Source organism: Aphelocoma coerulescens, chromosome 21 (assembly GCF_041296385.1).
Source record: "Aphelocoma coerulescens isolate FSJ_1873_10779 chromosome 21, UR_Acoe_1.0, whole genome shotgun sequence".
NCBI lineage: Eukaryota > Metazoa > Chordata > Aves > Passeriformes > Corvidae > Aphelocoma > Aphelocoma coerulescens.
The window spans coordinates 7373832-7386369 of record NC_091034.1 but is presented as its reverse complement, the minus strand read 5'-3'; the positions used below and the strand labels follow the sequence as shown (position 1 = coordinate 7386369).

The window sequence follows — 12538 nt, the reverse complement described above, 5'->3', positions numbered from 1 at the left end:
TTCCTGCTTTATTTCCCAGTTTGGGGTGTTCTATGTGCAATTTTCCCTGTTTGGATACAGCAGAATTCCTGCTTTATTTCCCAGTGTCCCATGCCCAATTCCCTGTTTGGATACAGGAGAATTCCTGCTTTATTTCCCAGTTTGGGGTGTTCCATGTGCAATTTTCCCTGTTTCTCCCCCTGCTCTCAGTAGCAGGGGCTGAAGAGTCAGGAATATTCTTTACAAATAACAGAATTCCAAAGGCTTTCCTGCACCAGCATTTCCCAAGGGAGCTCTGGATGTGCTGGGACACTGCAAATCCCTCACCACCTGGAACAAATATTCCCATCCTTCCCAAAAATCCAGACCCTGATGCAAAGATTTCCCTGGGATCACACCTGGAGAAATCCAGGAATGATAAAAGTTGGAAAATCCCAGAATTTGAAGCCCTTTATGTGGCCAGCAAGCAAAAAACTTTGCTTTATTTTGGCAATTCCTTTACCATAAATTGTGCAATCCGAGGGATAATGGTCAGTGTGGTTTTCCTTGGATTTTGCAGGGTGGATTGGGAGCAAAGCTCTGGATCTGTGGATCAGCAGGAAAACTTTGTGGATCAGGAGCAAAACTCTGGATCTGTAACTCAGGGAAACAAGAAGCAATCCGAGCACAAAATCGAGATGTAGAATGAAAAAAAAAAAAAAAAAAGACATTTAAAATAAATTTTTACAGCATCTCTGGGGAAAATTGGGATTTGGGAACAGGAACAAATCCCAAAGGGAAGCTCCCCAGCAGCCCAAGAGTTAAGAGCACCTCACCCCTCCCCCGAGCAGCTCACATTCCATGAAAAGTACGTGGCAGCCTTGATTTGTTAATAATATTTAACTTTCTTTGGCGCCTTCCCATACTCCAGGCTGGGTTTTTTCCAGGTTGGTTGTAGACAAGCCCTGAATTTGTCCGAGTGCTCCCGATGACACATTAATGGGATAATCCGTCAGATCCCGGCTAAACAGCCTGACAGCTCCACACTCCCCAGCCAGGGATTGGGAAAAGGCAGCTCCAGGCTCAGCTTTGCCATTCCCAGAGCCAAATCCCAGCGTGGATTTAGGGAAAATCAATCCTGGCTGTGTTTGGGAGAGCGAGGGAAGAGTTCTGGCTGCTCCTGGGGGATGGAGGGGTTGGAGCTGCATCCCAAACATCCTTTTCCCTATTTTGGGCTGGAATAAGTGGTGCCTCCCTTCCAGCCTCCTATTCCAGAGCACCTGGAGGGAATTGTTGGGCACATCCCAGCTTTGAAACTTCCCAAAGAACCCAGCTTCCAAAAAAATAGGGGAATTCTGATGTCCTTTTAGGGGAATTCCGATGTTGTCCTTTTGTAACACAGCAAGTCCAGGAGCTCACAGGAACTGGGGGTTGATCCCTTCTCCCAGGATGAGTGGAAGCAACCTCAAGGTGTTCCAAGGAAGGTTAAAATTGGATATTTGGGAAGTTTTTTCCCACAGGAAGGGTTGTAAAGCATTGGATCAGGCTGGGCAGGGAAGTGGTGGAATTGCCATCCCTAAAAAAACGTGGATGTGGCACCTGGGGATGTGGTTCAGGCTGGATTGGATGATCCTAAAGGTGTTTTCCAACCTGAACAAATTCCATGATTCCATGGAAGATAAATAAATCCTTCTGTGAGCTCAGCATCACCACAGGAGAAATGGGAATGAGGAAGAAGGGAACAACATCAATTCTGCACCAGGACAGGGTGGAAGTGGAGAAAATCCTACAAGGAGCCACAGGAACATTTCCAAACGGTGGGAAAATGGGAATCCAGGCCTTGGAACAATTGTGTGGAGCCAGAGGAATGAAAAGTCAGGAAGAAATTGAGCTCTGATCCTTCAATCCCTGCTTCTGCAATTCCCATTTGCCTCAGGATAGGCCTGACCTATGCAGGGAATAATCTCCAAAGGGGAAAAGGGCAAGGGGTGGGATTTCCCCAGTTATTTACTGGAGATTTATCAACCAATTCCCAACCCTTGGCACGGAGATGGGGATTTTTGAAGCCAGTGGCTGACACAGACCCCAAGTCCTTCTCCATAAAGATCAGGAGCAGGGAATAAACTCTTCTCTGGGATGGGATTCCCAAAGAAGCTGTGGCTGCCCCATCCCTGGGAGTGTCCAAGGCCAGCTTGGAGCAGCCTGGCATAGTGGGAGGTCCCTGCCCTTGGATGGGGTGGGAATGGCTGGGATTTAAACTCCCTCCAACCCAAAACCTTCCAGGATTTTATGCTAATCCCATAGAAAGGCTCCCCAGGGAATGGTGACATTCCCAAGGCTGCCAGAGCTCCAGGAACGTTGGGACAACGCTCCCAGGGATGCACAGGGTGGGGCCGGTGGGACCAGGAGCTGGATCGATGATCCTCGCGATCATTCCCAGCTCAGGATATTCCAGAATTCCATAAGGACCCCGCTCCATCCCCCAATCCCGACACGGCCGCGCCACCTCGTGGCCAATCCCCAAAACCACCGAAATTCCCGGAAAAACGGGAAAAAAAATCCCTGCGGCTCCCAAGTTTCTCTCGCTCCAAATGGGAAAGAACCGGGGTGGGGCAAAGCTTTCAGCGCTAATTAAGAATTGCCAATTAATCCTAATGAACCCTCCTCATTCATGGCTCGGAAAAGAATTTGTAGGAATATGGGAATGCTTGGAGTTTCTATTAAATTCATTCCTTTTTCTTTTTTTCAGTGGGGGTGATTTTTCCACTGGAAATGTGATTTTCCTGCTTTCAGAATAACATTTTTTCCATGCAAAAGGCATCACCTCGTTCGGAATTTCCCTCCCTGACAAATTAACCATTAATTGCCAATAATTATTATTAGAAATTAATAATGATTAGCAGAAATTATTCAAATCTATTCCAAAATTACCTTTAGGACCACAAGGTTTAAGGGAATAATTTGAATTATAAATGGGGAGGTGAAGAAAAGACACTGAGACATTGAAGGGAGGCTGGAAAATCCAACTGGAAAGGGAAAAAAAAGCAGGAAAAATGCTGTTTTTTCATCCATCTATTTATATTTATATATTAATGAACTGAAATATTCCCAATTCCATTTCTTCCCAAGGATTTTTTTTCCCCAAGAACAGCCCCACAAAATCAATTTCTCATGGATGTTTATTATGAACAAGCATTACACTGCAGCCATTCCCACTCCTCGGGACATTCCTGGAGCAAGGGAACTTCCATGACCTTGGAATCTGCAGGGAAAAGGGGAGAACTTCCCAAAAATCCAGGATTTTTTAATTAAAAAATGAAGAGTTCTTAAATGTGGGAAAGCTCCCAACCATCAAATTGTACCAATTTTACAGAAATCCATGGAATTGCAGCATGAAAGTCAAGGATTTATTCCAAGATTATATCCTGAGAGGGAAATTTGAATTTAATTACAGGGCATGGGAATGTTTCCTCCATGCTTTGGGAACAGGAAGCTCAGATCCTGCACTCTCAGGAGAACACAACCCCCCCAAAAAAAGGGAATAAAGATTCCATTCCCAAAGGCAAGGAGCTGGATCCAACTCCTGGAATCCACAGGGATTGCTCCCAGCATCCCACAAATGGCACCTGGAATGATTCTCAAGTCTTCCTCCAAATCCAGGGAATTAAAAATAAATCTGCACTTGGAATTTTGGCCTTTAAATACAACCCATTTTTAGGGAAAAAAAAAACCCAAACAAACAAACCCCACAGCATGTCCAAGGTTTCACCAAAGGAATTTTGTTCCCGATTTTCCACTCCCTAAAAACAGGATCCACCTTCAGGTGTAGCTTAAATCCCTTTTTTTTTTTTTTTTTTAATGTCATAAAAAGCCTTTTATTCACTTTTTCCAGGGATTTTTCTTTGAGCTTGGTTAGGAACAGGTCCCAAAAGCTGCTCCCAAAGCTTCCTTTTGGGTTTTTTTTTTGTGGATAAAAACTTCCATGGGAGAGGATAAAGGTGGATCAGCAATGGCAAAAGGCAGGAAAAGGCAGTGGGAGAACACAAAAAGGACTGAGAGGGGTCAAAATCTCAGCTCCAGGTGCTTCTGCTTGGAGAAAAATCAGGGAAAAAACCAAAAGCCAGCCTGAAAATCCCAGCCCTGCAGGAAAACCAGGACATTCCCACTCTTCCCAGCACAACTTTTCCAAGAGCTGGTCAAGCACAAGAGGTAAATTAAAAAAAAAAAAAACAAATATACCCCAAAAAAACGAGTTATAAATTAAGATTTGGTAAGAAAATAAAAAGAATCAAGGATTTATAAATCTATTTTAAAACCCGGCTTTTTTTCCCCACATCCTGAAGTCAGGAAAATCAGATTTAGGAATTTTTTAAGTGAAGATTTTCTAATCTCTGTTCTAATTTTGGGAATTCCTACCTAGAGCAGGGAACTGGTGACGTTTTGGGATGCTCTGAGTTCTGCCTCACGAGTTTTGCTTCAAAATTCAGGGGTTTGGGAGATATTTTGCTTAAAATTCCTCAAGGAGAAGCTAAAAAAAGAAGAAATCTGGAAGGGAAAATAAAGCAGTTCTGAGAAGATTCTTAAACACGTGAGGAATTATTTATTTGGGGTTTTTCAGAATCATTCAAGTAAGACTTTACCATGAAATTCAGGGGGTTTAGCCCTGTTAGGACCCTTTTTGTGGGGGTTTTGTCACTTCTGGAAAGCACAACCAAATTTGCCTCTAAAACAAAGCATTTGGAGAAAATGAATTAAAAAAAATAATCTAGCAAACTGAATTTAAAAAGAAAAAAATTCAGATAGATTTGGGAAGTTTAGTGTTGGATACAGTGAAAGAAACCTCAATATTTCATTTAGCAACACCTGAAGGGGAAGTGTGAGGGAATCACACCTAAAAGGAAAATATTTCCAGATTTTCTGATGAAATTTAGGGTTGGGGGCAAAATATTTCCAGAATCCCAGATGAATTTTGGGGTTGGGGTTGTTTTTTTTTTAAGAATTGAAGCAAAACTTGAAGCAAGTGGAACTAAACTGAAGGTTTTCCCTCAGCAGATGAACTTTGGGGTTGGGATTTGATGGTTTTTTAAAGAGTTTAAGCAAAACTTGAAGTGGAAGTAAATGTAAAGGTTTACACAAACTCAGCTGCCTCTGAGGGAGCTGCTTCATTATTCCCACTGAAATATTGGAATTTTCCCCTTCCCAGGTGCTGTTCCCTCCATCCCCAGAGCCAAAAATGCAGATTTTTGGAACACACAACCAACTCTCCGTGGGGTGGGTGCACTTTTATTCTTTGTTTCACCAGTGGCCCCTCGTGATGAGAATGAACTGTTACAATTTCCCTCCCAAAATGAAAAGCTCCAAAGTGAACAACTCCAAACACTGGATGTGGGGAATTCCCACTGATTCCAAAGTTGGTGTTTTTGTTATTTTTTTTGCCTTGCTGATGGCCAACTGCACTTCCTGGAGGCCAAAGAAAACCTGCAGTGATGTTGTGACAATTCTGACATCGCATTTGACACATCTGGTGTTATTTTTCCCACTCATCTAATCACTACTGACTAGATATGCAAGGATGGGCATTTTATTTGAAATAAAAAGAAACCAAATTTCCTGTAAAATCCATATTCACCAACCCCTTTTCCCAAGTCCACGTGGAATCTCTGTTTGGATCCCTGCCCACCTGTCCAACCTCTTCCCTAAGGAAAATAAAAGATGCAGGAACGATGGGATCTTTAAAAATTCAATGGAGTAAAAAGTATTTGCTGAAGATTTTCCAATTTCAAACCACAGATGGGAGGAGAACTCTACAAATCAAAGCACTAAAAATGTAGTGTCTCATCAATAATGCTTTGACTTCTCAGCCAGCAGCAAAATCCGCTTCACCCAAACTCCCAACGCAACCCCATGGCAACAAATCCCAAATTTTATCCCAGTGCCAGAGCCAACTACCACTAAAATTTGGTCTTTTTTTTTGGGGGGGGGGGTGTTTTTGTCCCCTCACTCTTGTGCTATGCTCCTCAGGACGTACTTGACTGTGTAGGCAAAGGCTGCAAAGCCCACGATGACAAACAAGTTCGCCAGGGCTCCTCCCAAGAGTCCGTGGTTCCTGTGGGGCTGCTGGAGCCCGGCGGGGTGGGCAGGGGCCAGGGGCACGTGCCCGTTCAGCAGGGGGTGCCCATTCTGCCCAAAGTGGGCATCCCCGTCCGGAACAACGTCGGGGAGAGGCAGCGAGGGCGGTCTGGAGCTCAGCTCTTCCTGTGCTTTCTGCTTTTGTTTGATCTCCTGCAGAGGCAAAGAGGAAATTCAGTGGTGAGAAGTGGAGTTGTGGTGATTTGGGAGCTTTTGTTTCATCTCCTGCACAAGGAAAGAGAAAACTCAGTGGTGAGAAGTGGAGTTGTGGTGATTTGGGAGCTTTTGTTTCATCCTCTGCAGAGGGAAAGAGGAAACTGAATGGGAATTGAAAGTTGGATGAGAATGAACTGTTACAATTTCCCTCCCTAAATGAGAATCTCCAAAGGGAACAGCTCCAAACCAATGCTGGATGTGGGAATTCCCACTGATTCCAAAGTGGTTTTGCCTTCCTGCAGGCCAACTGCACTTCCTGGAGCAGTTGGGTGCTCTTGTTTCATCTCCTGCACAGGGAAAGAGGAAATTCAGTGGTGAGAAGTGGAGTTGTGGTGATTTGGGAGCTTTTGTTTCACCCTCTGCAGAGGGAAAGAGAAAACTCAGTGGTGAGAAGTGGAGTTGTGGTGATTTGGGAGCTTTTGTTTCATCTCCTGCACAGGGAAAGAGAAAACTCAGTGGTGAGAAGTGGAGTTGTGGTGATTTGGGAGCTTTTGTTTCATCTCCTGCACAGGGAAAGAGAAAACTCAGTGGTGAGAAGTGGAGTTGTGGTGATTTGGGAGCTTTTGTTTCACCCTCTGCACAGGGAAAGAGAAAACTGAATGGGAAAGTGGAAGTTGGATGAGAATGAACTGTTACAATTTCCCTCCCTAAATGAGAATCTCCAAAGGGAACAGCTCCAAACCAATGCTGGATGTGGGAATTCCCACTGATTCCAAAGTGGTTTTGCCTTCCTGAAGGCCAACTGCACTTCCTGGAGCAGTTGGGTGCTCTTGTTTCATCTCCTGCACAAGGAAAGAGAAAACTCAGTGGTGAGAAGTGGAAGTTGTGGTGATTTGGGTGCCTTTGTTTCATCTCCTGCAGAGGGAAAGAGAAAACTCAGTGGTGATTTGGGTGCTTTTGTTTCATCTCCTGCAGAGGGAAAGAGAAAACTGAATGGGAAAGTGGAAGTTGGATGAGAATGAACTGTTACAATTTCCCTCCCTAAATGAGAATCTCAAAAGGGAACAACTGGGATGTGGGAATTCCCACTGATTCCAAAGTGGTTTTGCCTTCCTGAAGGCCAACTGCACTTCCTGGAGCAGTTGGGTGCTCTTGTTTCATCTCCTGCACAGGGAAAGAGAAAACTCAGTGGTGAGAAGTGGAGTTGTGGTGATTTGGGTGCTTTTGTTTCATCCTCTGCACAGGGAAAGAGAAAATTCAATGGAAGTGGAAATTGGGATGATTTGGGTGCTTTTATCTCCTGCACAGGGAAGGGAGAAGCTTCCCAATCAATGATTAAAGGATTAAAGAAATGATCAAGATTAAAGAAAGCTCAGTGGTGGGAAGTGGAGAAATCAGAACACAAGTTCTTCCAGAAATTTATAAGGTACAGTTCCTTAATTGTCATAAATTTATACTGAACAGTTCTTAAATGGAATAAATTTATGTAAACAGTTCTTTAATTGTAATAAATTTATAAGGTAATTTATCTAATTGTAATACATTTATATGGAACAGTTCTTTAATTGTCATAAATAAACTGTGTTTCAATCGTACCAAGAGCTCCCCAACTCCTCCAAAATGACCAAATTCAGTGCTTGACACCAACAATCACTGGTCAAAATTTTGCCCACTTTATTTTTAGTTTTTAAGACTTTTTTTCAGAAATGTCAAGTTCTTGTGTGTCCAGATTGGTTTGAACACAAGACATTAAAAAAAAAAAATAAGGAAGCAATTAGAGGAGTTTAGGATTAGGACTCCAAGTATTCCATGTTAAAATATCTCCTGCTGCCTTCAGTTCACCAGGAAGCATCTCCCATCCTCTGGCATTTCTGGAAATGCTAAGAAAACCCAGTTAAACCCTTCCATTTCTAGTTCTATCTGCCTGAGGAAGAAAGGAAACAGAGAAAAAGCTTTTCTCTTCCAAAAGACAACAGAGGGAGAATGGGTCCTAAATCAGAGCTTTGTGAACTCCTTTAGGAGGAGAGGAATCAAATCTGAAATCCCACACAGCTCAGGGATAAGGAAAAACCTGGAAAAAAGGCTCTTTTAATAAATAATTAACACCTTTTAAAAGGTTTCCAAGATTAACAAATGAAGCTCCAGTCTGGGAAAATCCTGACCAGGAGAAGCTGAAGAACCACAGAAAACTGAATTATTGTAGGGATAATGAATGAGGAATGAATATTCCCTTACCTCCACCACTTCAGGGAAGAGCTCACAGAAGACTTTATCTTTTAAATTAAATGCTAAGCTCTGTGCAGCCAGCTGCCTTTTCTGGGGAGGAAACACAGGTTATCAGCAATTGCATGAAAATTAAATCAGTGTGTTTCAATTCAACACCTGATTCCCCACAGGAACGGTGCAAACCTGCAGCCAAGTGGTTTGTAACACTTAAAACACCAAATTTCTGAGTAGCATTCACTAAAATATATGTTTATAGACATAAATTATGTTAATTGTTGTTCCTGTGGGATCAGGGCTCTGTGCTAGAGGCTGGAAAGAGGAAGTAAAAAATCCCAACCACGCTTTATCCCTGAGACATCCCAAATTCCCAAAGCTTCCCCCAAGGCCACCCCAGCCTCTGGAACTCACTGTGAACTCGGATGTCTCGATGCTGCCCAGGGTGGGGCCTTTCTCCACCATGAAACTGAGGAGGCCTGTCAGGATTGTGGACACTGACCAGGCTGGGTTCCAGGTATCGGGGTGGAAATCCGTGATGGAAAGACACAACCTTGAAAAAAAACCCAGGCACGGGGGGTTGGATGGGCCATGGGAATGCTGAGGGGTTGTGTGCACAGAGCTGGAACTGCTGAAGTGGGAAAAGGAAGTGCTTACCTTGTGTTACACTTAAACCTTCCATTGGGTGTGATCATATAAATACTAGGAGGTTTAAAGGGGAATTCTCGGGGGAATATTAGTTTTCCATGGTAATATCCACCTGCAGCACACAGAGAGAGCAGTTACTGCTTGGGCATCAAGTCCTAAAGCACCCCAAAATGGGTTAAATAAACCCCTCTGATTCATTCCTCCTCCTAAAATACCCAAAAATGGGTTAAATAAACCCCTCTGCTTAATTCCTTCTCCTAAATTACCCCAAAAATGGGTTAAATAAACCCCTCTGATTCATTCCTCCTCCTAAAAATACCCAAAAAATGGGTTAAATAAACCCCTCTGATTCATTCCTTCTCCTAAACTACCCAAAAATGGGTTAAATAAACCCTTCTGCTTAATTCCCTCTCCTAAATTACCCCAAAAATGGGTTAAATAAACCCCTCTGCTTAACTCCTTCTCCTAAACTACCCAAAAATGAGTTAAATAAACCCCTCTGATTCGTTCCTTCTCCTAAACCACCCAAAAATGGGTTAAATAAACCCCTCTGATTTATCCCTCCTCCCAAACCACCCAAAAATGGGCTAAATAAACCCCTCTGCTTAACTCCTTCTCCTAAACTACCCCAAAAATGGGTTAAATAAACCCCTCTGATTCATTCCTTCTCCCCCTCTCACTAAAGAAACCAAACTTTTCATCCTGAACCTCTAAAACTCAGGGATAATCATCCAAACCTGCTCTGGATTTACTCTGCAGGAATTTCCTCACAGTCTCTCTTACAAACAGGGTTTTCTGCTGTCCAGGCTGGGATATATTTAAGGAAAACCAGCCAAAATATATTTAATCCAACACAAACTGGTCATTTTTCTAGGAATTAACTGAAGAATCCAAATTCCAAAGGCATTTTTGAGAGGCTCCAGAAGCCACTGTGAATTCTGTGACTACAAACCAATGAGGCTTTTACATTTCAGCCTTTCTCCAGAAAAATTCCAAAACAGAATTTTAATCTCAGTTCACTGAGAACATTTCTGTGGTAAAAATGGGAATTTTGACATTGTCATAAATTAGAGAATACTTGCTGTAAAACATAATGAAATTTAATAAGAATATTTGTCTTCAGTTTAACCTAAATTTTATTTTATTAAAGCCCTCGATAACAGGAAAATGATTGACAGCAGCATCACTGTTTCTTTATCTCTTTCCCATAGCTCTGAACTGGCACTGGAAGTTTTTGGAGCTCTTTTTAGTGGGATTATTCTGCCTCTTCCCACCCTGCTGGAATTCCTGAATTTCCATGCAAACACCACAGGCAGGGCTTTACCTTCATAGGGGGTCAGCTCAGGCCCTCGCACCACGTAGTGCCTGGAAAAAAGGGGAATGGAACACTGGGAAACCACACAATATCCCAAAAAAACCCCCCAGGATCCATCCCAACCACACAAAACCATCAAAATCCAGAAAAAAAAAAAAATCAGGATCAACCTCAGCCAAAGTTTCCTTCTCCACCTCCCCAAACTCAAGGACAGAGGGAGCCAGACTTGAAAATCTTGTTCTGTCCTTGAGTGAGGAACCATCCACCCCAATTCCCTCCCCAATTCCCACCCCAATTCCCTCCCCAATTCCTACCATTCCAGGATATTGGATGGGAGGGGCTCTGCACAGATGTAAGGCACTGGATCTTTTTTAATCCTCAGGTAGTCTTGTTTCAGCCTCTGGGTTGCTGTGGTTGGTGCTCTCTTATTGCTGTTGTTGCTCATCTAATCAAAAAAATTAATGAATAGCATTTGAACAGACACAGAACTTCATGGACACTGCTCCAGGTTTGTGCAGAACTCGCTTTATGGATTGTATTTGAAATAGAAATTAAATTATCTTGGTTTTTAAGGAGCAGGAATCACATAAGATCTTAATAACGAAACCCCAAGTGAACTGGGTGGTCCTTGGGATCCCTTCCAACTTGGGATATTTTACTCCATTCCTTTCTGTCCTAAAGGCCTTTTTGAGCAAATAATTATAAATTTACCCCTGTTCCAAATTAAATTCATCTGCTGTTTTTACTGGTTTAACACACCCAGCTCTCTGAAATGAATAACAAACAAGAACCTGACTTGGGAGTGAAGGATTTTGAATTTCTGACGATTCTCTCCCAGGTAAAATAAATAAAACTTCAGGGTGAGAGGAGGAAATTCCCTGCTGAATGACAGGACAAAGGAAGCATTATCCCTTATAACTCACCTACAGAACACACACTAATTAACAGCTGCTATTTAATTAACTTTCCCCTCAGGAGTTTGGGGAGTTATTTGATTTTACACAAGGAAATTCAGGCAGAAATAAATGAAAACACAAAGCAGTGTCTCCAGTATGACATAATATTAAATTTCTACAGCCCCCTCTGTTACAAATAGGTAAAATTTATTTTAAAAAGAACATTTAACCCATGAGGAACAGTTACATGTGGTCAAACATTCCACCCCAACTCAGAATAAATTTGTTTAACCTGAATTTTGCCAGAATTGCTCTAAATCATTGATACAACCTACAGTATTTTATTTTTGAAGTCATACCTCTCGAAATCAAAAAAGTAAAGATTTTTTTTTCTCTAAAGAAACCAGCTTTGACTTTAAAATATAAATTAAATAATACCTTTCTATTTTAACACAATTATTCGTTCTGATGCCCACTCCACAGCCACCTTCACCACGGGCAGCAAAAAAACCAGCGGAACATTTCAATTATTGGGATTTAAACACGCCTCAAACCCTCACGTGGATGAAGATTTACATCTGAAAGGCGGAAAATAAAGGGCTACGACCTCAAACCCCCATTGCCCATCTGGGTAAGAAGACAATGGAGCAGAAGTGAGGGAGCACAGGAGGACAAAGAGGGAGGGAAGGGATGGAGGGAGTGAAAGGGAGAGGGGAAAAAGGGGGGAAAGAGGGAGAGACAAGGAGGGAGGGGCTGAAAAGGAGAGGGGGAAAGGGGGAAAGGGGAGGGAGGGAATGAAAGGGAGAAGGGGGAAAACAGAGAAGGAGGGAAGAAGGGAAAGCGGAAGGGAGGGACTGAAAGGGAGAGAGGAAAGGTGCGGAGAGAGTGAGGAAAGGAGGGAAGGAGAGGGAGAAAGGGAGTGAGACGGGAAAAGGAGGGAAGGAGAAGGGGAAAGAGAGGGAGAAGGAGAAAGGCATGGAGGGGGGGGGAGAGAGGGAAGCAGCCCGCCCGTTCCTCCCCGCTCGCTGCTGGCGCAGGCCCCGCTCACCTCTCCGCGACCGCCAGGCCCCGGGCGGTCCCTCCTGCCCGCGGCGGAGGGAGGGAGGCAGGCGGGGAGCGGGCGGCCGGGCCGCGATGGCGGCGGAGCGGGCGGGGCGGGCAGCGGCGGCCGCGGCTCCCTCACGGCTCCAGCCAAGATGGCGGCGCGGGGCGGCGC

The 12538-nt window shown here is 43.6% G+C and overlaps 1 protein-coding gene across 2 annotated transcripts; it reads right to left on the bottom strand.

The window, feature by feature from the left end:
- Positions 1-4172: 4172 nt before the first annotated feature.
- On the bottom strand, positions 4173-12538 carry UBE2J2 (ubiquitin conjugating enzyme E2 J2). Of its 2 annotated transcripts, XM_069034805.1 has the most exons (8): positions 12371-12538; positions 11761-11900; positions 10741-10871; positions 10436-10476; positions 9121-9223; positions 8878-9016; positions 8479-8559; positions 4173-6240 (listed from the first exon to the last, which is right to left on the bottom strand). In XM_069034805.1, the coding sequence occupies exons 3-8, from the start codon at positions 10869-10871 to the stop codon at positions 5956-5958; spliced, it is 780 nt and encodes a 259-aa protein (XP_068890906.1). In that variant the 5' UTR covers positions 11761-11900; positions 12371-12538; the 3' UTR covers positions 4173-5955. The 2 variants fall into 2 exon arrangements, with proteins under 2 accessions (XP_068890906.1, XP_068890905.1); XM_069034804.1 differs by lacking the exon at positions 11761-11900.

Bases quoted from the DNA above. Each gene is read 5' to 3' on its own strand.
- UBE2J2 (XM_069034805.1), bottom strand. From the start codon at position 10,871: ATGAGCAACAACAGCAATAAGAGAGCACCAACCACAGCAACCCAGAGG. The intron at 9,224-10,435 runs GTAAAGCCCTGC...TGTGTGCTGCAG, and splicing joins TGAGCTGACCCCCTATGAAG to GTGGATATTACCATGGAAAA. The intron at 9,017-9,120 runs GTAAGCACTTCC...TTTTTTTTCAAG, and splicing joins AGGTTTAAGTGTAACACAAG to GTTGTGTCTTTCCATCACGG.